General features: G+C 42.8%; 2 protein-coding genes across 7 annotated transcripts in view; both read left to right on the forward strand.

Annotated features, from left to right (window-relative positions):
* LOC116692399 (forkhead box protein J3) overlaps window positions 1–11969 on the forward strand; it is a 58968-nt gene extending 46999 nt beyond the window's left edge. For 2 of the 3 annotated variants that reach the window (XM_032520677.1, XM_032520675.1), the window contains exons 8-13: window positions 1080–1287; window positions 3729–4013; window positions 6378–6467; window positions 7741–8013; window positions 8505–8633; window positions 9820–11969. In XM_032520677.1, coding sequence (XP_032376568.1) covers window positions 1080–1287; window positions 3729–4013; window positions 6378–6467; window positions 7741–8013; window positions 8505–8633; window positions 9820–9941 — 1107 coding nt within the window. In that variant the 3' untranslated portion in view covers window positions 9942–11969. The remainder of the gene's footprint in view (window positions 1–1079; window positions 1288–3728; window positions 4014–6377; window positions 6468–7740; window positions 8014–8504; window positions 8634–9819) is intronic. The other variant, XM_032520678.1, reaches the window with a different exon arrangement.
* Window positions 11970–12989: 1020 nt separating this feature from the next.
* Window positions 12990–24588, forward strand: pdpn (podoplanin). 4 transcript variants are annotated; one of them, XM_032520696.1, is made up of 5 exons: window positions 12990–13505; window positions 20517–20909; window positions 21282–21390; window positions 21806–21854; window positions 22634–24588. In XM_032520696.1, the coding sequence occupies exons 1-5, from the start codon at window positions 13442–13444 to the stop codon at window positions 22688–22690; spliced, it is 672 nt and encodes a 223-aa protein (XP_032376587.1). In that variant the 5' UTR covers window positions 12990–13441; the 3' UTR covers window positions 22691–24588. The 4 variants fall into 4 exon arrangements, with proteins under 4 accessions (XP_032376587.1, XP_032376588.1, XP_032376589.1 ...); XM_032520697.1 differs by having other exon boundaries at window positions 12991–13505; window positions 20517–20894; XM_032520698.1 differs by lacking the exon at window positions 21806–21854 and having other exon boundaries at window positions 12996–13505.
* Window positions 24589–24914: the final 326 nt, after the last annotated feature.

Here is a 24914-nt window from a genome sequence, read left to right on the forward strand (position 1 = left end):
CTATGCATGTCATTTTAGTGTGTTAGCAATTGGAAAAATACTGTAATGGATAATGTTGCATTTTGTTTATTTAAAACCTGAGCCAGGTTTCTCTATAGAGCTTCCCCTACAGCTTCGGAATAGATACATTATTTGGCAGCTTCCAATGTGTCTAACTCCTCACTCTGTCAGTCTGCCGCTTCCTCTTTCTCTGTTCCTCCAACAATGCTTTCCTAGCTTTCTCCTTCTTTTTTGCTGGCTCAGCCATGACGATAGTGTCAAAAACTCCATCGCTACCATGTTAGCCGTTTCATGAATGGGCGTATGTGTGCAGTGCCATGAAGCAACTGGTTACATTGTGAGACCTGATATCACATGACCCTTCATGATGGTGTGGCCAGCGACTCGCCAGCCCAAAGTTGCAAGGGTGGTTTTTTCACTCACAGATGCTAAGGGGGAGCGAGACAACCACCATTCAACTCGAAAAAAGTTCTATAACCAATCCCATGACTCCGAACCTGTTAAGTTAAGGTAAATTACGGTTAGCTAAAAAAACTGCATACATTGGGGCTCGAATGTTTGGGCACCCCAAGTAAAAAATTGTGGTAATGTGCATAAAGCAGCCAAGAAAAGATGGAACAATTTCCAAAAGGCATCAAATGACAGATTAGACATTCGTATAATATGTCACAAAAAGTTAGATTTTATTTCCATCATTTACACTTTCAAAATAACAGAAAACAAAAAAATGGTGTCTGCAAAAGTTTAGGCACCCTGCAGAGTTAATACCTTGTACTGCCCCCTTTGGCAAGTATCACAGCTTGGAAACGTTTCTTGTGGACAACCAAGAGTCTTTCAATTCTTGTTTTGAGGTTTTACCTGGGGTGCCCAAACTTTCGAGCCCCACTGTAGTTCCCCTTTAACTTTATCTCTTGACGACCCTGTTTTTTCCCCTGTACTCCAACTGTACCAGCCCTGTGGCCTTATTGGTCTCATTGACATGAATGTTGTTGCAGCCTTTACACTTTTTTTTTCCCGTGTGTCATTTTGTACCTCTCAGTCTTTTCATTTGTTGTCTCTTCTCTCTGTCTGTCCTGAAGGGAAGTAGCCACTCAGAGCCTTCGTCCCAGTCCCTGAGCCTCCAGCAGCCCGCCCAGCCGCCGCCGCCTCCCCCGCCACAGCCCCAGTACGGTTTGCCTGTCCCGGAGTCGTGGGACAAGCAGCTCTGTTTCTCAAACTTTGAGGACCTAAGCGCTTCTTTCCGCAGTCTTTACAAATGCGTATTCGAGCAGTCCTTCTCACAGCAAGGTGGGTGTCGACCCTCATTTTGTATGTGGAATATTGTGCATTTGTTCATGTGTGCCTGTCCAACATCTTAATTGACACGTTTACAGAAAAAAAAAAAACTTGTAAACCTTTATGTCAGGCTTCATGCACATAATTAACTGTCAAGCTTAAGCTCCTAATGAAATGGAAAGATGTGAACATTGCTCTCATAGCAATAAAAGCATTGCAGTATTAACCTCCACCACACACTACTCCTACTCTATTGTATTCTAATAAACAAACAATCCGTTGTTCCGCATATCTGCATTTTACCGCTAGCTCAGTCAAATGAGTAAAGGCAATTAAGAGGAAGAATTCAACAGAGGTAGAGAAAAAAAACTCACAACCACATCTGCAGCCGAGCACAGCAAAGGGTTCTGCAGCTCTGATAGCAGCTAATTAGATTGGTTCTAAAGTTTGTAAAGCATCTTGCTAATTGCTTCCTGAAGCTTTCAGGTCACCAGGCCCCCTTCCACTTCGACCCCCCACCATCCTCCACCACCCTCCTATCACCTTCCCTCTCCTGCTGGCTTCTCTTCGCACACATCCACGTACGTTCTGTAACCGAGGAGATTGATGCGCTCTGTTAAGTTCTGCGACTGCTGCTTGTATTCACCCTCTGACAAGGTCCCCTTCAATTTTTGGTCAGGGGTACTCTCGCAGAAAAGATAAGACAATGTGAATATTAGTTGCCCCCCCAGCCCCCTCAACTAGTATTCACATTGTCTTATCTTTTATCATACAAACGCCTAGAAAGGAAGTGAAGATTAAGCGGATTCTTTAAAAGGTCTCTTAAGTGTGAGGCTTTACAGGAAACACTGTCAGCAGTCATTGTATTTGAGAATTTGAGTCACTGTGAGTCAGTCAGACAGCAGAGCTCGTCTTCTCCTTTGAAAAACCACAGTTGAGTCTAAGCCCACACACATCCCTCTGTAAGTTACTCGGGTGGTATCCTCATACATAACAAGTCAAGCAATAGAAAAAAAAAATAATAACAATAATATTTATTAATTAAACATTAATTAATAAAATAGATCTTGAAATTACAGCAAAATCTTTGTTTTACAATCCAGCTTTTATCATATATACGTCTACTTTCCCTTTGTCACATTGAAATCATAGAGACTTAAACGGCAGGGGGCATGTTTCAATGCAATCCAAAAAAACTTTATTTGTCCCTAACACCCATACATTACAACCAAGACAGTTATAATTAGGCTTCCAGTAAATCGTAAATAAATAAACAGATAAAACAATGGCTGCAAAGCGTTTGTCAGAATGCATTCAGCTGGCACATGGCAGTGGGAATAAAAGAATTGGAATATTCTGGAATTCTTTTGCAACCCTAACAACTCCCTGATGGCAGGAGTGAAAATTCTCTCACTAGCATGTGCTCTGATAGACTTTGTGTGTTCATCAATTTCATTATTTGTTGACGCAGGACAAGGGCAACCATGATCCAACTCTGTAGCTCAAGAAAAGACAATGATGCAGCTTTGGCTGAACATTCAACAAGATAGTTTCTACTTTATGCAGTTGTCAGTGTCCATGAATAACAGTAAAGGAGACAAAACACACTCTTGGGGTGAACCATTTAAAAATTCTGCCATTGACAAGAAATTTCTGCCATCTGTTTGTCAGAAAATCTAAAATCCACAACACACTGTAATTGTGTGTGTGTGTGTGTGTGTGTGTGTGTGTGTGTGTGTGTGTGTGTGTGTTTGTGTCAGAAAGAGATTGACCTGAAACCATTACATTGTACAAGGTGTACTGTGTGCCCTTAATCTTAAACTAGTTAGTCTCTGAAAAGAAGAATTCCATCTTCGTCCGCTTATCTGGTATCGGGTCATAGGGGGAACAGCTCCAGCAGGGGACCCCAAACTTCCCTTTCCCGAGCCACATTAACCAGCTCCAACTGGGGGATCCCGAGGCGTTCCCAGGCCAGGTTGGAGATATAATCCGTCCACCTAGTCCTAGGTCTTCCCCGAAGCCTCCTCCCAGCTGGATATTCCTGGAACACCTCCCTAGGGAGGCGTCCAGTACCATAGGACCTGCCTCTATCATAAAGGGCGTGTTAGCTGGATTTAGGAGATCCTCAAAGTGCTCCTTCCACCGCCCTATTATCTCCTCAGTTGAGGTCAACAGGATCCTACTGTACACAGCTTGGATGGTTCCACACTTTCCCTTCGTGAGGTAGCGAATGGGTTTCCAGAACTACTACTATGTGTTTATGTATTTGTCAGTACTGTGGTAAAAAAGGACTTCAAATACTGGACTAGAGATCACTCTACCTTCTTCGCTGTCTCTTTCTCTGTGGCTGGTGACACTGTCAATTAAAAAGAGCGACATTTACATTTTTGTTGTTTTCTTGTTTATTGTCCTCACCTGTAATATTTAGTTTTTTTGTTGTTTTTTCCCGGGAGGTTTGATGGGTATGCCTGGCGATTCCAGCCAGCAGGCCCGGACCGCCTGCTCCTACCAGCACTCTCCTGGTGCGGGAAATGGCGGCAGCCACCACCATCAACACAACCACGGCCAGGTGTCGCACCACCCTCATCACCCTCAGCAGCACCTCTCCCCTCACTCAACCCACAGTCAGCACCAGGCGCGCGGTCAGCATGGCCAGCACCAACAGCACCCGGCTCATTCCCAGCAGCACCCTTCTCTCTCCCGCCAGAATCACACTGGACAGACCTGCCCCACAACAGGTGAGAACCGATCCACAGTTTCCAGGTATAAGGTGAACACAAGAGAAACGTATGCCTTCCAATATTTTAGAAGACGCCATAATCACAGACTAGGCCTGTCTCTTATTATTTAACAATACTCAAGGAAATGGTTTTGGCCGTCAATTTGAAATATTTCAACATTGTTAATGAGAAATCACATTGTTTCCATGAGTTTGGTATAGTAAATGGCTATATTACACCACCCATGGGGTTTGATTGCTATTGTTATACACATCATATTGTACAGAGTATTAATACAAGCAGCTGAGTGGAAGAACTGCAACTGTCAGTCTCCAAGGTGTAATCACAAGTAGGAGATATTTCGGGAACTTGTTTGTTTGTTAGCCAGAAGATGGCTAACAAATCTCCCAGTTGGGAAAAAAAACTTTCAAAGTGTCAACCAAACTGGTGGCAAAATGATGCTGGCAGTTTGACAAAATAAAATCCAACATCAATATACCGTCAATGCAGCCATTTCTCTACTCTGCTGGATTCCACAAAGTGTACAGTATAGTTTACTGTTTCATATATACAGGATATTGATGCTGTTCAGCACCAAACAATGCTTCTACTTCTCCTGACTCCCAAAGCAACATGGGTGTAAATACAATTCAGCTACAGTAATACATCCGACTAGGCCTGTCTCTGCACAGACTCATTGCATTTATATTATACTCTTTCCTCTGTAAGGTCCCAGAGCATTGGATATTATGAGGCTAGACTGATACAGACACACATCTCCAAAGGCTTTTCCTGCTCACATTCCCAGTCTTTGTATGTTTTCCTTTGTGTCTCTGCAACACAACTCTCAGACCAAAAAAAAGGACTCTTCAGACATTATTTATCTAGGTCAGTATTCTCCTCAACCAAGCAGAAGATGAATGAAAGCAATTCCTCTGTCTTTGATCTACGGCCTTAGAATGGGTTTTTTGTTTAGTTTATGGTGGTGAAGGCGGTGAAAAGCATCTTCCCTCTTTTTTCTTTTTCTTTTTTTCAAAAGCAGAGCCTTGGCTGGCATATTTCTGTGTCTAAATCACTCCACCTTGTGGTTGACTGCAGAACTTTACTGAGACAAATTTCACTTGCTAATCTGGAATAGGACCCCTAATTTCCACAGGCTGCGGGTCGGCTCCGCTGCGTGATGGCTCCGTGCACCGCCGTCTGTCAATACCCACCAGGTCCAGATATGTTGCGGAACAGCTGTGGCCATGACTGACAGCTGAACTCTTGAGGACCCACAAGATCTCGCAAATTCATGTAGAATAGAACCACAAAACCACAAACTGTTTTTTTTCCAACCAGAGGATAAGAAAGGAAACAACTCTGTGCTGTGTTTTCAAGGTGTAGTGCAGGGAAATATGATCCACCATGAGCATGGTCTGTTTTATTTTGAAAATTAACGTGACATTTTATTTTGTTTCTGTGCTCAACCTCCTGTCCCGCACTGTCTGCCATGTGCTGAATTGCATCCGGCAACAATATAAGCTCTACGTATCTGGTCTGGAGCGCTGTGGATCCCCAGATCTGGGACGCAGCCGTTCCGCAGTCCGTGGAAATACACTCATTGACTTTAATGGAAACCAAATTACTCCGACGTCGTTCCTGGAGCAGATCCGCAACCGTTCCACATCCTGTGGAAATTGAGGATTAGGGCGTTTTTACACCAACAGCCTTTAGTTTGGTTGAATCAAACTAGAGTTTTTTTTCCCGTTGGTGAAGTTCGTTTGGGTAGGTGAGAACGCGCCAATCTCACTTGGGTGAGCACCAAAAGCAGACCAAGCAAGCGTATTGAGACCTGCTTGAAGAGGTAGTCTAGGTACGCTTTCAGTCCATCGCTGGAGCGGTTTGTTTGTGGTGAGAACATGATCCATACTCAAAGAAACGGACTGCGGTCAAGCTCACCGTCCATCACTCGTATCTCAGTGGTCAAACCAGCTGAAGTTGGAGACAGACGCCGGCAGAGCAGAGCAAAGTCTCGGTGACGTAGTAACGTCTCAAACAATGTTTGATCATTTTAATGAAATGAGCTGGTTTGACCATGGAGATGCAAGAAATATGCACAAGTCCTGAACACAGGACCTTGTTCCTGTATTTGCTTTCATCGGACCAATAATAGGAGTGATTGTTTTTGCGGGATTTGTAATGGTGCATTTTGGTACGCTTGGATTTTTCCAGGTGTAAAACCAAACCGAACCAAACCGATTGAGGGCAAATGGCTCCAAGTTTACAAACTCACCAACTGATTTGGACCAAAGCAAACAAACTACGATGTGAAAACGCCAATAGTGTGTGTGTGTGTGTGTGTGTGTGTGTGTGCGTGCGTGCGTGCGTGCGTGCGTGCAGACTGGTACCCCAACCTGGACTGGCTGAAGGAGAGCTGCCGCATTGCTACCAGCTACAACTGGGCTGATGTAGACCTCTCCCCATTTCAAGGTAACACACACACTACTAAGAGTCCTGGTGTCTTCAGTGTGAACAGCATCTGATATGAGTATTGATAAAGCTGTCTGCTGCAGCCTGGTTCAAAACAGTGAGAATTGATAAAATGCTTATTATTCTGATCAGTTACTTTGATGAAACCATTATGATTCCTCTCTGCGCTTTCATATACACTCACCCTCGAGGCACAATATTATAACATCCAGTGTCGTAATAGAATTGGCCTAATAAAAGTCATTATCCTGCATCTGAGAGGTTGCCCTCCCTGCTCTGTTTCTCTCTCTCTGTCTCTCTCTCTCTCCTTCTCTCTCTCTCTTTCGCCCTCCCACCCAATTGTATGATGTGAATAATCCAATTAGGCCCCAGCTCAGTAACAGCCTCTTATCATGCTCAGCGCACAAAGCTGGCAGCATTCACACACGATGGATGACGACGGCTGGTCTTCTAACACACAGACCCTACTCCGACTCTCTCGCTTTCTTTTTCCTCCTGCAGCGCTTGACCTCCCTTACACCGTCGTAATGCCATTATCCACTGTCTCTGGCTCACCTCCAAAGAGCAGGGGCAGAGCCTCTCGTCTCTATTGCCATCAAGCACAAGCCATATAAATTAGCTTCTGGGGAATATCAGACGGCAGGTTGTGAATAGAAGCTCAGGTGTGTCTTTGTTTCCATTTCAGACAAAGAAAGACTGTAGCCTTATTAAGTCTAATGTATAGGAAATGTAACCGTCAGTGCAAGATATGATTCAAGGCAGAATAACATTGGCACCCATTCATGAATTAGCGTGTACCTTATTTTCTACTTAAACAGTGTTAATGTTAGCCTGGTATTTTATCCTAATTTTTTGTCCTCACAAATCTTTAATTACACATTACCATTGTAAATTCCAGACACCTAGGATATGACTGTTCACCGTCAAAGAACATTATTTTCTATTATAGTATCTATCATGTGAATAAAATGATGCGCAAGACAATTATAATTTTAGATTTGGTGCAACTGAGCAGCCATAGAAACAGGCAAATTGAAATTGACTGTAATGTAAATTCACATTTAGTAAGTGTAACATGACGCAGCTTCAGCAAAGGTTTGTAACCGGCAAAACCGATTTTGCTGGTGAAGTTGTTTTAAATAACCAAAAGTTAGATACTGTAAAGTTAGAAATTTTAATTTGATCTAACGTTGAAGCTGCTTAAGTGGAAACGTAGTGTATCTGACATATGGAACATTCTGGTCCCTCTTTGCTTCCTCCGTCTGTCTGCCAGGTCTGAAGGAGAGCATGCAGCAGGCTGAGCTCAACAACTGGTCGCTGGACGCCGCCCAGATGGCCGACCTGTGCTCCTCTATTAACCAGTTCTTTACCGCCACGGGGGTCATCCCCCCGCAGGGTGCTGCCCACCCACAACCTCAGGTTCAACACCCGACGCCACCAGGAGCACCGCAGCATCCGGCTCAGCCACATGGAGCCATGCACCCAAAGGCCAGCCTGCACAATCAGCACGGGCAACACAACCAACATAACCAACACATCAGCACGGGTCTGTATATAAGGCAGTGTTTTCTACTTGTTTTATTGCACTCAGTTGTTAGTCCAGCTGTCAGAGAAATTGTAAATAAATACAACATTTCCCTCTGAAATGGTATTTTAGAAAATGTTCTAGTTACCTCCCACCGCTGACAGTAGGTGTTCAGAGTCTTGCTCTTCATCATTTCTGCAGTTATTTGCTATGACAGGAGTTGAAATACAGTCACTCTCCATCACTGTGCCATTGTTTGCCCATTATAGAGCCACAAGGGAATTATGGATGTTTTCAGCTTCATGGCAATCGGAGTATAGATAGAAAGACAAGGGGATATTTCACCAGTGGGAAATCCTTCATGTTCTGTAGGATTTCTCAAGCTTAGCATAATATTGCAGTAAACCTATGCACACGATAGGAGCTTGTGTTCTGCAAAAACACATAGGCATGTGTGAAAGTCTGGATAATCTGACAGGGTAGTCCTCGCCCTTTTGTCTGTTCTCCCACAGGGAACATGTACATAGACTCGAGACAGAGCATTTCCTCTCTGATGGGCCCACCAGGATACCCTCACATGCCTCCCATGAGCAACACGGCTCCCACCATGACAGGTGACTCCTCCATCGCTCTCTTAACAGGTCAGCAGGTGGGAATGCAGACCCTATGTGTGTATGTAGCAGGTTTATATCCATTAGTGTGTGTGTGCGCGCGCGCGTACAGTTGAGGTTTTAGAGTGATAGGGCTGCCCATGATCAGGAGCTGTGAGGGGTCCAGTCCACACTCTGTACTGGGGCCATGCATAACTTGAACCAGTCAACCTCCGGTTCCCAAGCCAAGTCCCCACAGTCCAAGCTACTGCCGTCCCTTGAAAGTAATAATATGTTACTACTATGACATCATCATACATATGGATAACAGGGGTGTGAATCTTCACTGGTCTCACAAATCGATTACAATTAAAGGTGCAGTAGGTAGAATTGTGAAAATCCAGGATTTTGCCAAAGAATTTGCACATCGACAACTTCTCAGTTCTTCCCCCCTTCTCGGCTAAAGCCCAATCGGTCTCCTAAGCCTCACCTACTACGACAATGTGTCATTAAAATCACTAAAATGTTCTGCTAAATTTAATGTGGCACCACAATAGAATTGTCACTTGTTTTTAGGTGAATTAGAATTTAAGGCATTGAAAGCAATTGTTTGATGCTGTTACCTGGGTTTCAGTGGTTTGAGATTTTTCCACAAACTGGTGCTGATGCCCGCGACACGATCAGCAGCCAGAGAATTTACTATTCAAAACCCATGTTTCCTATTCTTCATTCTACTCATAAATATATAATACCGATATACGATACAGAAGTAGCATTAAAATGTCACTGTGAATGCAGTCTCACTTTGCCAGACCCTCCTCCAAAGCACGCTGAAGGAAAGTCTAGCTACACCACATAGCTTTCGGTGTTGGGAGGAAAACGTGCTCCGGTTTAATGGAATTTCTTTAAATCAATAAGAATTGTCATAGGCGGCACCAAACTCCGTACAGACCCGCTGCAAAATAGTCGTGCGAGGGAAAACCCAGATAGTCTTGCTAGCTATGTCTCCTTTTACCATGCAGAGATCTGAGGAGTAGTCAACAAAAGTTCTCATTAATCCTCCGAATTTTAAATTCCAACATAAAGAAAGCTGAAGGAAATGGAAAATGCATGCATCCGGCGGAATTTCCGGCGGTACTAGAGCAATCCTGGAAGTGGAATGTCAAGGATATAAACTACTGTGTGTGCAACAGTGTCTTTTTCAGTTACAAGGCTTCTGCTCTTCTTCCATGTTCAGGTCATCTCAGCCAGCTGAGCCAGCAGCAACAACACAGGCTGCCTCTGGGACACTTCCAGGTGAGACGCATGCTCGCAGCAGACGACATCCAGGACGACTTTGACTGGGACTCCATTGTCTAAACTGAGCCGTTGGTGGAATAGTGGGATGAAGAGAGAGACTGGAGATGAGAGAGAGAGAGAGAGAGAGAGACAGGTGATGACAGATGAGGTATGGAACTAGCTGGAGCTCCTTTCACCTGTGTGGAAAAAACAGACAATCCAACAGAAAACAAATGGAAAGTCATTTTGTCATTTTGTCATTTTGTCATTTTTCTGATCTTGCTGGCCTTTTTTCCCCCTGATACAAATAGATAGTCTAAAGACAATCATATTAAATGAGACTTACATTGGATTGGACCAAGCCGAGATGTAAACATATCGTCCAGAGCAAAATGATGTCTGATGCTCTCTAAATTGTCTAATGTTGTGTCAACAGGGTTACAAGTTGCCAAAATGTTTGTCAAATTGTCTGTGAAATTCTAGTGATTTTTTTAGTTTTCTATTGGTTTTCTTAAATCTTTTGTGTTTCCTTCTACGACATGTGTCCCTTGTGTGCAAAGTTCCAGCACCTTTGCCTGAAATGAATAGAAAACCGTGTCTTCTCCAAACTTCCTGCAGAGCAACATCTTTTACACACATTCAACAAACTACTCTCTTTGTTCACTCTAACTCTTGACATCTGTGTGGCTGTGGCTTTTACTAAGTAACTACAGTTAGAAGGAGGATTTATGAAGAAGAAAGTAATGGCAGGGTACCTGTTTAACTTGAATCAGCAGTAGGTGCGTGAAGCACCACCTGCTGGTTAAAACAGGCACCATCATAGCTTCTTTTAAAAAAACATTAAAAGAATTGCACCACAATCTGTTCATTCTTTATGTTTGGCCTGTCACATTGGGCAACAATCCTAAACCTCTATTTTATCATTTTAAATGTTGTTATTGTGTGTGTGGAACAGTCCATGGTGCCATGTTCTCAGGGTGTTACATTCATATCCCATGCCAGACCAACACAAAGCTATTTACATCTCTGTACATGTACGTGAGGTCACTGCGTGTTGTTCGGTGCTGTCAGTGTACACTTCCTGTTGGCGGACAGCGAGCCTCCTGGTGACTGTGGTCCAAATTTTAAATCTTCTTTGTCAGCTTATAAGCTAAGCTAGAACACACTGTGGAATAAGCTTTTTAGTAGCTCAAAGCAACAGCCACCAATTAAGACGAAAATGAGACGGCTAGACTTGGACTTTGTCAACAGTAATACATAATTTTCTGAGATATAATTCTGTTTTATTTTCCAATTTTGGGAAAGTGCATATCAATTATGACCAGGCAGAGAAGGGTCGGCCGTGATTTTAAGATGCCTCATTTAGAAGACGACGAGCAGTTTTTGCACAACACCAAACTTGATAGCATCTAGTGAATGAGAGAAATAAAAGAAAACCGTGAACATTTTATTTCTTTGTTTCAAAAGACATTTAAAAAAGATCTATCATCAAAGGAGCAAATAATAAACAAATGTTTTAAATGCTCAACTTTTCTTACTGTGATGTTTAAATTTGTCTGTGTGTACAAGTGTGTATAGTCCTCTCTGAATTCCTTTAGCATTCAGCTCAAAAAATACACATAAGAAACAAGTAATTTGTTTGTATTAAGTGGGTACAAAGTGAAATATGGGACCTTGAAGTGCTCTTTCGTTTGGAAGATCTCAGTGATTGTTCAAATGGTCTAAACAAGGTCTCATTGTTAAAAAAAAATAGAAAGAAAGAAAAATACTCTTTATTATTACGATTAAATGCTGTATTACAGTGACCAGCATATATACTGTATATTGTATGTTTGTGTGTTGTTGTGTCCATGTAAATAATGCAATGTTACTCCTATGTTTGCCCTTGAAAAACACAGACTGAAAAGAGAAAACAGCAAATGGAGAGACAGTATTTTGTTATTTGTCCTTGAGGAGACACAGTATGTACATATTCAGTTTATTGTAAATAGTTGATGAAAAAAATTGGCGTTGGCGTTTTTGTGTGTTTTAAATAATCTGTGTATGGCAGTTCAACAGTTAAGATCTATTTCAGTGTTTATTAAAATGTCATTGACCATTTTTACTGCACTTACCTCACATCTGCTGTCGTTATTTCATCACCTGTCAGCATGTTCACATGCTCGCTTTATGTCTTAACGTAAAACTTTAAATGATGCTGGACAAGTTGCTATAGTGCCAGACTATAAATCTTGGAGTTTGTAAAAAAATTTAAAGTCTGATTATTTAGGTAAAACAAAACAAAGAAAAGAACAGAAAATGACTTCATTTTTGGCTACTGAAATAACTTTTTCCTCCTGGGCTTTGTGCGGCTTTGACCTTGGTAGCTTGTTGTCCAACAGGTGTCAGCCTAGTGCCAAGCAACAGTCTGTTCGCCTTCCATCTGCATGTAAACTCAGCAGACCACCCATGCTTGTCTGTGTGAAAGTCACACAATGTTCTAACTGTATTTACAGCTCCTTTTTATTGAGAAAACCTTTTTTATTTTTATTTTTAAAGCAGCTACTGTCTGTCAGCCACAGATGCACAATACCACTTGTTTTTGTGAGAACAAGGTTGATGATCTAGAAGATCAATACAGATGCTTTACAGATTCTTGTTTCATTCACTGTTTTCTTGTAATAGGTAACATCTAGTGGAGCTGTGTTTTGTTGCAGGCACTTTCTTGGCTCTTAACTTTGTGATTAAGGATTATTTGAGACAGCTCAAAGCTCTGTTTCCACCTCACTTCATTCATTCTAAAAGCATTTGAAAAGCCTTTTGCTTTAGCTTTCTAATTGTATGAGCGGGCCAGTTATAGTTTAAAGTGCCTTTAAACGGTCTATTTATTGGTATTTCCAAGCGTGTGTGTGTGTGTGTGTGTGTGTGTGTGTGTGTGTGTCTGTGTGTGTGTGTGTGTGTGTGTGTGTGCTGCTGATATTGCAGGGTTTGCAAACAGGAGGGCTGGCTGTGCACCAAATGGAGAGCGTCCTGCACAGGGCTGGACCAGGAGGGCTGAAACCACCTTACTGCCCCAATCCGGACTCCCTACTCCCAACCCAACCTGCCCCTTGCTGCTCTACGCGCCCAGCCCACCAGTACCAACACCCCTCCTCCACTCTGAGCTCAGTCACTTACACACACACACACACACACACACACACACTCTCTTTTCTCTCTCCTGCTGTGTGCCAGTCCCTCTCTCCCTCTCGACTTCCTCTAAGTGGCCACAGCTTCTCTCTTTTCTCTTGTCCTCTTTACATCCCTCCACCACTCTCTTTCCAACTCCAGCTGTGAGAACAACCCGGCTCTGTCTGTTCGTCTTCACCTCTACAAGTTAAACGGATCTCAGGCCGCTACTTTCACTAACTTTCCACTGAAGACTTATTTTCGTTCTTGACCTTTTTTTTATTTATTTCTGGTCCTTCACCCTTCCCCTCTGGAGAGGCCGGTTGGTGTGTGTGCGGCGTGTGTGCAGCAGCGTGTGGAAGGGCTCTGGTGTCGTGCTCTGCCCCGAGGGAGTCCATAAAGGTTGTGACTGGAGGAGAAAAGTTTTCAACACAATGAATGTTCAGCTGTTGCTCCTCTTGGCCCTGGTTGGCCCTTTCTGCGCCTTAACACATGCAAGTAAGTCCAACCTCTGCCGTTAGCACACTGTGTCCCCTTGCTCCCTCTGCCTCCATGTGTCCACCCCACACCACTCTTTGTCTGTTTTCATCCCGTTTGACTGAACAATAACACTCTAGAGGCTGGTTTTAAAAGGTAAAATAAACTCCATTTTGGTTTGTCTATTCATTACCTGATCAATGAAGTTCTCATGTTTAACTGATTTGGAAGACTTTTCATAGGTTTTAATGTTTTCGCTGTTAACTCATCATTGAAAACTGCTTCCCATAACTGCCGGCTGTGATCTGGCCCATTTGTTCCACCTTACCTGAGAATCCCCTGATGGAGAAGCTAAACTATGATCGAAGGTGCTAATTTAACAAAGGGGGAAACTGAAATGGATAGTCTGTGTTGATTTTAAAATTTGTACTCCCTCTGTCTTGCTTTCTTTGTCATTTCCACACTACTCTTGAGCTTTGGAGAAAAAGTTAGATTTGCAGACACGAACGGGAAATGTGATGTAATAGCAGGAGCTCTGCTGCCTCGTGTCTGTAAATTCTTGGCACTGGCAAAGAGAAGAAAGTTATATCCTTTGGAAGGCTCCCAAAACAGTGCTCATGCACAGCAAGGGAGGGACGGGGGCTGTAAACTGTAACACGGACCATACACATTTATCTGAAAGCTTATCTACGGTCTCCTCTCACTTCTCTCATTTGTCTCTCACTGCAACTACTTTAGTACTCTTCCTCTGTTTTTCTATTGCCTCTCTTTCTCACTGTTTGCATGTTTTCCCTTTCCTTCTTTGCCTTGACCAGCAGTGTTTGCCCAGGGTAAGCAGCAAGCACGGGGTGTGTGGCTGAGGCCTTAGGGAACTGTAGGGCAGGGCAGGGCAGGGCTGGTTTGCGTGCGTGTATTAATAGAGAGACACTCTATATTTAAGAGGGTCATATGGATGAGAGAGGAGCAAGAGACGAGAAGAGAGAACACCCGGTACATGATGAGCTTTAAGAGGCTCCCCACCCTCTTTTACCCGCATGTTGTTAGACCATGCGGCACGCCGCCCCTTGGCATTTACCCATCTTTGGTGGGGTATCAAGCTTTACCATTTGACCCCCCCCCCCCCCCCCCCCCCCCCCCCCCAATCTCCTAACAGTCCCCCAACTCTCTGCCCCCTTCCCCTGTTCCAGCTTGATGAGTCCGGACCCTGGGGGACAGGGTTAGCGTAGGCACAGGGGGGGCAGAGAGGGGCTGGGTCTATATTTAAACAACAACCTTTACCGGTCGGAGGCGACGTGCCTGTCCCATTTCCATGGAGGTTTACTTTGGAGAAAATCCTTAAACTTTTAGAATAATTCTTAGGTCAGCCGTCTCAGTTTTCCAAAAAAAAGGGAAACAGAGAAATAGCTCCTTCCACATGTTTCACAAATGAGGGGGTTTTAACTTCCCCACTCCAGCTCACTTAACTAGCAAACCCTATGTATCCTGTACAACCCTCCACCTCTTTTCTTACACTGCTGCCCCCCACCTCCTCCCTCCATTCTCCTTAATGAGTTTTGTCTGCCTCTCTGGACCTATAACATCCCCATCACATCTGGCTGCTGAAGGGAGAGGTCAATGCCCTTTGTCCATGCCTACTTCTAGAAATGATTCCAATGTTGCGCTCCTACTCCAAATATGAGACACATGTTGGTAAAGAGGGACCATTAGGAAAGGAGCACTTCTCACGTCAACTGAGTCTCATTTTGAGTAGAAAAAAAGCTCAGTCATACCAAAAATTTTCCACAAGGAGAAAGAAACATCTGTTTATGGAAAGGAGACTGAGGCCGTTTTAGCCAGGACCAAGCCCAAGCACTGACGACTTGAGACTATAACAGGGCTTCAGAGTATGGCCCAAACCTCCCTGTGGATTAGTTTTTTGGTGTGTGTCTCCTCTGTGAGTACTGACACAAATGTCTCTATCTCTAACACCTACGTGTGCTGCAGGGTTAGACACGGTGCAAGAGAAAGTCCGAATTTCTTTTAGAGCTGCTGCTGACTAAGGAAAACTTACACAACTGGGTGGGTATTTTATGATATGGGATTGGATTTGAGGGTTGTCGAGATGAGAAATACATTAAGAGGCTTGTTTGATTAAATGAAGTTAAGTCTGGGGTGTTTAGTTTAGTTTAGTTTGAAAGCAAAGAAGAGAGCTGGACGGCTTAGAGTGATTCCACAGCATGATCTGTTTATTTTGTTAGTTGTACAGTGCTTGCATTTAATGTCATCCCTGTCCAGATTCATTGCATTTTAGGAATTTAATCAGACCTGTTAGGCCTAAGATTAAAGACCCACTTGATATAGCAGTTTCTGCCCCTGGCGATAGAGTCCAGATGGGACCTGCTACATGTCCTCCAATCTAAGTTAGAAAAGCAGTTAGTGTACGCCCCTTGTGTTGCGTTTGTGATAAGACTAGCTGAGAATATTCCACTCCAGCCTGTCTCCTACTTAAAATCCCCAGTGTTCAGTGAATGGCACACCCCAGTATCTCCACAGCTGACTCCAACTGGTTGAGCGGGGGAGGTTACGCTGTGCGGCATTTTGCCAAAGTGCATTGAGATGTGCAGGGCGCCTATCTCTCTCACATTTCCCTCCTCCAGTCCTGCAAAAACATTCCTGGGCTCCAAAGGTGGACACTTTCACACTCCCTCACATCGTCAACACAGAGCCTTTCCCTCCTACACTGGACTGTAAATTAGTACTTCTCTCACACACACACATAACAGGGGGGCCTCAGTGACAGCTGATTGTGATCATAATGGATGGAGGCTGCTACTCCCTCCTTTCCTGTCTCACATTGTATATCTTTTTGTCCCTCCACCTCTTTCTCACATCTTTTTTTGTTGTTGCTGTATTCCTGTACCATTTCTCTAACTTATAACTCTTTTTCCTGACTGCCTTTTACACTTCACATCTCTGCCCCTCCCTGTAGATAGATAGATAGATAGATAGATAGATAGATAGATAGATAGATAGATAGATAGATAGATTTTTTTATTGATCCCAAAAAATGGGAAATTCCGGTGTTGCAGCAGCAAAATAGACACACAGCACACATACAGAATATACATGAAATAACAGGATACAATATAAGAACAAATAATTTAAAATATATACAAGTTGGGGATAAAAATAAATAAATAAAATGTACAACTGTTTAACTATTATTGATAAAACTGTGGATAACGTAAATATTGTGCAAGTTTCACTTAGTGCAGGTGTGGTGTCTATGAGTCTTATGTACCACTCAGTGTTAAAAAGTTTTATTTCCTGTGGTAGGAATGATTTCTTGTGGCGGACCGTGCAATATCAAAGCGGTTGGAGCTTGTTAGAGAAGGTGCTCCTCTGTTGGACCAGTGGGGGGTAGAGAGGGTGGTCAGGGTTATTCACGATAGATAACAGTTTGTTCAGTTACCTCCTCTCCACCTCAGCTTCAAATGTGTCCTGTTTGCAGCTTATAATAGAGCCAGCCTTCCTGATCAGTTTGTTCAGACTTTTTGTGTGGCTGGCTTCGATGGCGGATGACGGAGGAGAACAGAGCGCTGGCCACAACCAACTGGTTGAACATCTGCAACATTCTGCTGCACACGTTGAAGGATCTCAGCTTCCTCAAGAAATAGAGTCTGCTCATCCCCTTCTTGTAAACAGCAGTGCTGTTGATCTTGTTGTCAATGTTGACACCCAGGTATCTGCTCTCCTTAAACATGTCCATATCCTCTCCCAGGATGAAAAGGGGTTGAGGAGCCGTTCCCTTCCTCCTGAAGTTAATCACCATCTCTCTGGTCTTATCCACGTTCGGCAGCAGGTGATTCTTACCAGACCACTCCACAAAGTCATCCACCAGCGCTCTGTACTCTCCCTCCTGTCCATCCCTTATACACCAACAACTGCAGAGTCATTAGAAAACTTCTGTAGGTGACATGACTCTGAGTTGTACTGTAAGTCTGTGGTGTATAAGGTGAACAGAAAAGGAGACAGCACAGTCCCCTGTGGGGCCCCCGTACCACTCACCACCACATCAGACAGAACACGGTCCAGACGGACAAACTGTGGTCTGTCTGTCAGGTAGTCAGTGATCGCACACACCAGTACCCATCATCTGCAGCTTCTCACCTAGTAGCAGTGGCTGGATGGTATTGAATCCACTGGAGAAATCAAAGAATGTGATTCTCACGGTGCCGCCACCGTCATCCAAGTTTAGTAATGTTGACATCCCATCACTAAACCTTATTTTAGGGAAATTTTAAAATGAATGTCATTCACAGTTACTTTCTTACTGAAATGTGTTATTACATACAATGCCAACAGTTGTTTTCTTCTTGTACTTACATTGTTTCACTTTTACATAATGAGTGAAAGAAGTTGTGAAAATGTGTTTTTTAAATTTTGGTGATTCAACACTTTAATGCACAGTCAGTGGCTGAGATAGCCATGGGTTTACATACAAATAAACACATGCATATCAAACTCACTGGCTACCACATGTTAACTAGCGGGATGATTTCAGGCTGTTTCCTGCTTCACATGGAAATGGTTGTGAGAGAGCATTTGTGGTCAAAATGATGTAATCGTTTGTAAAATGACCCGGGTGCACCACAGAACCTTTTGGAATAATAAGGGCAACGCCACACTTACGTAAACTTTTCTCAGTCTAGGATTGGAAGAATGAAGAAGCAACTTGAACTGCTTCCAGTTCTTCTGTAATTTCTTTTTGCTGAGCAGTGAATGGATATGAGTTCTGAGCTCTTTAGGTTCTGAGGTTTTAAGGAGTTTACCTGGTGTTCACATATCTAGAGATATTTCACTTGCTGGCAAAGTCCTCACCAGCTTCAAGGGTCCTGTTCTAGACCTGATCCTCTGCTCTAAACCCTCTGAGGATTAATAGAGGGTCACTTACATAAATGCTAACGACTACATACAAGGCCACATCCGAGCAAAGACAAAGAAAACACCATGTTCACAATGAAGGGACTCTGGGTTGTTCCCATAGAGCCCCCCTCCACCTTTATGCACTCCCTTTCTTTCTCTCCAGGGATTCAGCCTTCTCAAAGGTTTCAACAGCAACAAACCTATCCTTAGGGAGTGGCAGGGCAGGGTCAGGGAGAGGAAGGCGTAGAAGTTATAATAAAAAAAGAGAGAAGAGGGGATGTAGACCACACTACAGTCTTACTATGTTACTCACTAATGCAGCTGTATTAACCCAGGGTAGTCAGCTCAGTGGGGAGGAAATACTTCTCAGAGCTAATTGTGGGAACTGTACACATAATGAAACAATTGTTAGATGGGGTTGAGGGGCAATTACACATAGCGTACGGGCTTACTCTGTGAAGCTCAAACCATTTCATCATCGCTTACAGACTTTCCAAACAAACAGTCTGAGTCGTCTTTTGAAAACCCCCCTTTCAGGACTCTGCAGTGGGAACAAATGTTTTGTTATATTTATCCCGCCTGTTGCTAATGAAAAAGATAGCCAACACAGAACTAGGAATAACTCTGCCGGTTGTCAGACCATTCAGAGTTATTTTTACCCTTGCTAAGTATTCTCTATTATTTCAGTATTCAGAACAATTGGAGAAAATGGAGATGGAGAAAGCATGATGTCAGACGCTAAGTTTAGAAGACCAACATTGAGGCTGGTTCCTGGTCTTTTACAGTAAGAATGTTTTCAGGGAGAGGTTATAGGGTTGTTGTTTTTTTAAAGAGAAGAAGCGCCAACATCTTGTCAGTGGAAAGTTAACTGTAGACCGTAATTTTGGTGCCACACTGAAATCTACCTCCTTAATTTTGAAGCAGCGCTGTACAGGCTTGAGCTTTCAGTTGTGGCTGAGAGGATGTTGAACGTGGGGAGATGGAGCTACGGTTATTGGAGGGTGATGATTAGTTTGACTTCATAGTCCAGACCTAGATGAAAGACACAAGGATAAATACATGTCTTTTTGCAGATGGTAAATGCAAAATGTGAGCATCCATTTTACTGCAAAGCTCTAATAAAACTTGATCATACATATAATCATTCAAAAGGTTACTCAAGGTTGATATTGTTTGACAATGCCACAAAGAGAGAAAAAACAGAAGCTATAGATGCTTTCAAAATATATGGCTAACATTTCCTCAAGTTGTTAAATCTCCACCACTTTATGAAAACTGCAATTCCTCCAGCTGTATTGGGTCTCTCACACCCTTCACATGTTCAGTGGCTGAGCGTTAACAAGTCTTCCCGCGCTCTCCTTGCCACAGGAAATAAGGCAGAGGATGTGGCATGCCGGCACGTACACACAGAGCCTTAAAGACAGGATGGAGGACGGGGGGGGCGTAGCCATGTGCTGGGGATGACAGAAGTGTTATGAACGAATGTAAGAAAGAGGAAAGGTCATCTCACCTCATCATTATGTCAGGGTCGAATTTAAATTTGTATCTTATGTTTGTTTGTTTACCTTTATTGTTTCATCCTGACAGACTGGGGCCTTTTCTGTGTCTGTGTCACTGAGCAATCATTCAATATCATAATTTATTTATCATAAGTTATAAAGTTCCCATATCAAGATATACCAATAATGTATTATGAGGAAATGCACAGTTGTCTTGTCTAAATAAACTAAAACAAGTGTAACGAATCTCATGTCACAACGCCAAATCTGAATTACAAAATACATTTTGAAAAGATCATACAAAACACAAGAATACACATATTAACTCAATGCGATGAACATTAATGGCAGGGTTTGTAACTATTTCCAATATACTGTACACAAATTTTTTTATGTTGTTTAAAATGGTCTTCACACCCCAACAGCAATACATAACTTATGGGCTCCGAAAAAGGAGCGAAAAAGATCTGTCATAAAATTAAAATGAGATTTTTTTTACTTTAGTATTTTCAACACATCTATACATGTATACAATTACAACAAAAATGATCCACAAAAACTGTGTCCTAGCAACAGATTGTATTTTTACATTTGTATCATGTGAACCATCTATGACCTCTCACCCCAGGCCCCACAGGGATCCCTCCACAACCCGATGAGACCACTAAGACTGTGACAGACATCCCTGAGGCCAGCGATTCTCCAAAAGAGGAACTGACTGTTATCACTGGTCCTCCTGCAACTGAACCAGCGGCGGCCCCTGAAGAAGTTGCAACAGAAGTTGTCACCAAGGCGGCGCCTACTGCCTTTACTGTCAATACTGACGTCGTCGAGACAGATGCCCCTGCTGCTGCTACTACTGTAGCAGCACCAGAACCCCTTATCACTGACGCTCCTGTAGTGGAGACCGAAGCTACCACTGAGCCTGCTGATGTAGAGGACCAACCTGAGGTGACGGAAGCCGCCCAGACAGTTGGAGGGGTGGTCATTGAAAACGACACAGAGGGTCTTCCCACAGAGGGTGAGGAATGGATGGGATTGGATGCTGGGGTAGCGTAAAGGTAGTCAGTTGCGAGTCAGGTGTTATTATTGACTGATATGATACCACCGACCCTCTGTGAGCCTAATGTGGAGGGTAGTGTGTTTGGCAGCACCAAAACACACTACCCTCCTTAGCCTCCTAAGAAGGGTTTAAAAGTCACAAGCAGGCCTAATCTTTCCAAATATGATTCTCTTTCACTCCTGTCATTCTGCCTTACTCATAGACAGATGGCATTTTAATTACTTCTAAAGTGTGAAGAGTATGCATGAAACTACATATAACATGACAACTAGTAATGTATTAGTAATCCAACTGAAGTCTGAAAAATGTTCTACCTCTTGTCTTTCACAGAGGGCCTGAGTTCTGGCCAGGTAGTCGGGATTGTGATTGGCGCTCTGTTGGCTGTGGTCGTCCTCATTGCCGTGGTGATTGCTGTGGTGAGGAGGATGGGAAAATACTCGTAAGTACCTCATCTGTACTGCTGGATACACAGACGTAGAGCTTGAATCCATTTGAATGCAGGCAGTTATATTGGTGGTGTGCAGTGAGTCATCACTTTTCTCTAAATATGGAGCGAAAGAAGCAGCATGAGCTTTTAGTCATCCCGGACACATCCTATGATGAATTAACACTGGCAGTGATGTAATGGGTTTTTGAGAGTGTTGTTCATGACCTAGCATGCCCAATACAAACTGCGTAGCATTTTGACCATAATTAGTCTCTGCAGTTAAACATATTCAACCATCAACCTTCCGTGATGAGAGTAATAGAAGTCCCATCCAAGCGACAGTGTTCCCACGAACCACACCCTCCCCTCTGAGAATACAGTCATGAGCTGCATGTCTTGCTAATGATGAATGTTTCTTGTGTCACAGGTCTGCCAAGAGCAAAAAACCTGCGAAAAAAGACAGCGTTATGGTTTCTGTAAATGTCTTTATTTAATATTTTCAGCTATTCACTTTAACCCCTTTAAGCCCATCATGACCCTAATTCACAGACGTAATGTAACAGATTTTTCCCCCAAAATCCACCGACAAAGTTGAATGCGTGTTGCTGCTTTTCACTGACACACAGTCCCACGAGGAAAATTGGCCATTCATGGTGACAAGTGGCTCTATTTGGTCTTGAAAGTAGTGTGTCTCAGTGTCTGTCTATGTGGCCAACGGTCATCAAGCAGCCTGGTTTTATATCGACAGTTTGATTTGATCCCCAGAAACAGCGGGCTTGTGTTTGTCAGAAGTGGAGCAGCAACACAAAAGTCGTCATTTTCTGTTTGTTTTTTGTCTCAGGAACTAATTATCAGTCTTTCTGTGATTGTTGGTCTATTTTTTAAATGGTTTGTTTCATATTATACCATCTAGGGATCTTCTCTGTCTTAAGTTACATGTAGTCCAAAGACTAATCTTGTCAACCTGGCTTTATAACAAAATGTTTTCATAAACACACTTCTTATAATATGTTGTTTATTTTCTGTGTATGTACCTTTAATATTTTAGTAAAATCTACAAACCAGCTTTTTTTAACCTCCCATACTGTTGTCAATGCTAAATAATTGCACCATTTGATGACACTAAACAAAATACACATAAAAATTGATAAGCTTCAAAATAAATTGAACCTCAGATACTGATTAACTACTGTAGATCCAAAATTCATCCTTTTTTCAAGCACTAACTGACTCTCTCTCTCTTTTTATCCCACAGCCCTTGAGGAAAAAGTCTGCCAAGCAGCAAGAGCGCTCAAAGTTCTGGAAATTCTGAACTACTGAACTGTGACGTCTTTTGCGATCATTAAAACAACGATACCTGAACTAAACCAATTTAACCAGGACTCTGGACTTTTGCCAAAAAAGAGGGGGAGGGAGGCTTGTGTGTTAATGTATGTTATGTATGAATACTGACAAAACTAAAGGAAATAAAATACACATGGAAGGTTGGAGCAGGAAAGAAAGCAGAAGAGACTGTTACAAATTCCACAGGCTGTGTATACACAATGCAAGGGGTCTACAGTACATAGTATACAGCTCATGAGTTTCTCCTATATTGCAGTCAGAGGCGTAGCACAAAATTCTGGACCCTGTGCACAGGCATCTTTTATGGGCCCCTCCCCGCATCCACGGCTATTAATTCTAGTATCTTTGTGGGCCCCCTTCTCATATGAAGGCCCAAATACTCAGTCCTCTTTTCCCCCCAGTCCGACACCCCTGGTTGCAGTTGCGTGGCTAGTGGTTTATTATGGAATACACAGTACATACAGAAAGCCTTAAGGCAGTTTTATGCTTCTGTGTCGAATTGACGGCGTAGACCCAGACCCGTCTGATATCGATTCGACCCTAAACTGTAGCCTGACGTACACCCCTTTTGAAAAATGTTACTACACATCTCGCCCATGCACGTCTCTTGGCCAAGGCTTGGTAGCGTTGCATTTCCCCCGACTCATTACCTGGTTCTTCTTCTCCATAAACAACATGAAATCAAGGAGAGGGTTAACATTTCCTGCTAAAGATAAACAAAGTGTCTCCCCTGTGTTTTCTGACCAAGGTGAGACACTTTGTTTCTCTCAGTATGACTCAGTACTCGCTCCGAAGCTTATCGCCGCCACTCTTTCACTTCTCCCTCTACCACACTCCCCTCACACACACGCACAAGTATAAATATCAGGCCACTTACGTAGGCTACCGCAAAAGCTCTGCGTGGAGCCTCCGCAGAAGCATAAAACAGCCTTTAGGCTATTGTTGTGGCTAACAGACCTTTAAAGCAGCCCTGAGCACCAGTTAAAACATGTTCTCATGTAACTAGGATCCCTGATATGTTGGCCAACTGTATGAAGCACCATGTGCAGAAGTTGTTTAGACATAACACACCCATGAGCTCTGAGGGCTAGCATGGGGCTTACAGAAAAGAAAAGGCACCCTCTTTCACAAGAGTAACGTGACATTCTGCCCACTTTAACACTGACATATAAAAACCTAATACATATCTGTGAAATTTAGCAGAAGGGGTTGTGCCACTGTCTCTGGTATTCTCTAGGTAGTTAGGGGGATTTTAACTTTTGAAGTGCATTATTAATGTGAATTGACTGTACTTTTTAACTGCCACCCATTCCAAAACAAAACAAAACAGCGTGATGACTTCTGGCTCGTTCCTTATAAAGGCCTAAACACACAGCCAGTGGTTATTAGACATAGTGATAGCATTGTCTTGACAATTTATTCATAGTACTTCTGTTAATAGTTAGATTACCAGAACAGCCATCCGGTCTTTAAATTGAGCTAACCCCAGATTGCCTGCACAGGATGACATTTTATAGTTGCACTTAGTTTTAGTGCCCAGTGTTAGGCAGTAATGCCCTATTTTGTTATTTTTGCAATAGTAAGTGTGCTAAATGGGTGTACAAATAATGAAGTCTCAGCTTAGCTCCACTTGCTTTACAAACTCGTTTAATATGTGCACTGAATGAGTGATGTAATGTTTAATGAATAGGCTTTAGACACTGCAAATGTTTGCAACGACTTGTTTGTGTTTCATCTCCTCTGATTTGCCACATATTATCGGTTCTAGGTCTTTAATTTGTGCCATCTGATTTGTTTGAACCCTTTTATTTAATTGCAGTGTTTTTGTTCATACTGTTTCAATAAAAAACTGAAATCACTCTGAAAGCTCTCTTTTGTCTTTTGTGCATGACGTTTTTTTCTCAATCGCTTTTTCAAATATCTGTTTATTGTCCTAGACATTTCCTATCAATTAGATTACGTAGTTACCATGGCAATGCCTCAAAGTCAACACATTCTCAAGCAGCACTGTAGTCAGTCTTAAATTGCCAAAATACTTGTGACAGTTAAAATCTCATGACACTTATTTTCTATTTGCAAGGGCAATTCACAAACATTAACACACTTGCACAGGGGCAGCATCCAGTCCACTCTGATTGGCCAATTCAAGTAATGTTTCAAATTCAAAAACAAAAACCTGTTAGGCATGGAGA

Source organism: Etheostoma spectabile, chromosome 7, assembly GCF_008692095.1.
Source record: "Etheostoma spectabile isolate EspeVRDwgs_2016 chromosome 7, UIUC_Espe_1.0, whole genome shotgun sequence".
NCBI classification, from domain to species: domain Eukaryota; kingdom Metazoa; phylum Chordata; class Actinopteri; order Perciformes; family Percidae; genus Etheostoma; species Etheostoma spectabile.

Excerpts from the sequence above, each read along its gene's own strand:
- pdpn (XM_032520696.1), top strand. The coding sequence starts at position 13,442 with ATGAATGTTCAGCTGTTGCTCCTCTTGGCCCTGGTTGGCCCTTTCTGC. Across the intron at positions 20,910-21,281 it reads AGAGGGTCTTCCCACAGAGG|AGGGCCTGAGTTCTGGCCAG; the intron begins GTGAGGAATGGA and ends TGTCTTTCACAG. Across the intron at positions 21,855-22,633 it reads AAGACAGCGTTATGGTTTCT|CCCTTGAGGAAAAAGTCTGC; the intron begins GTAAATGTCTTT and ends TTTATCCCACAG.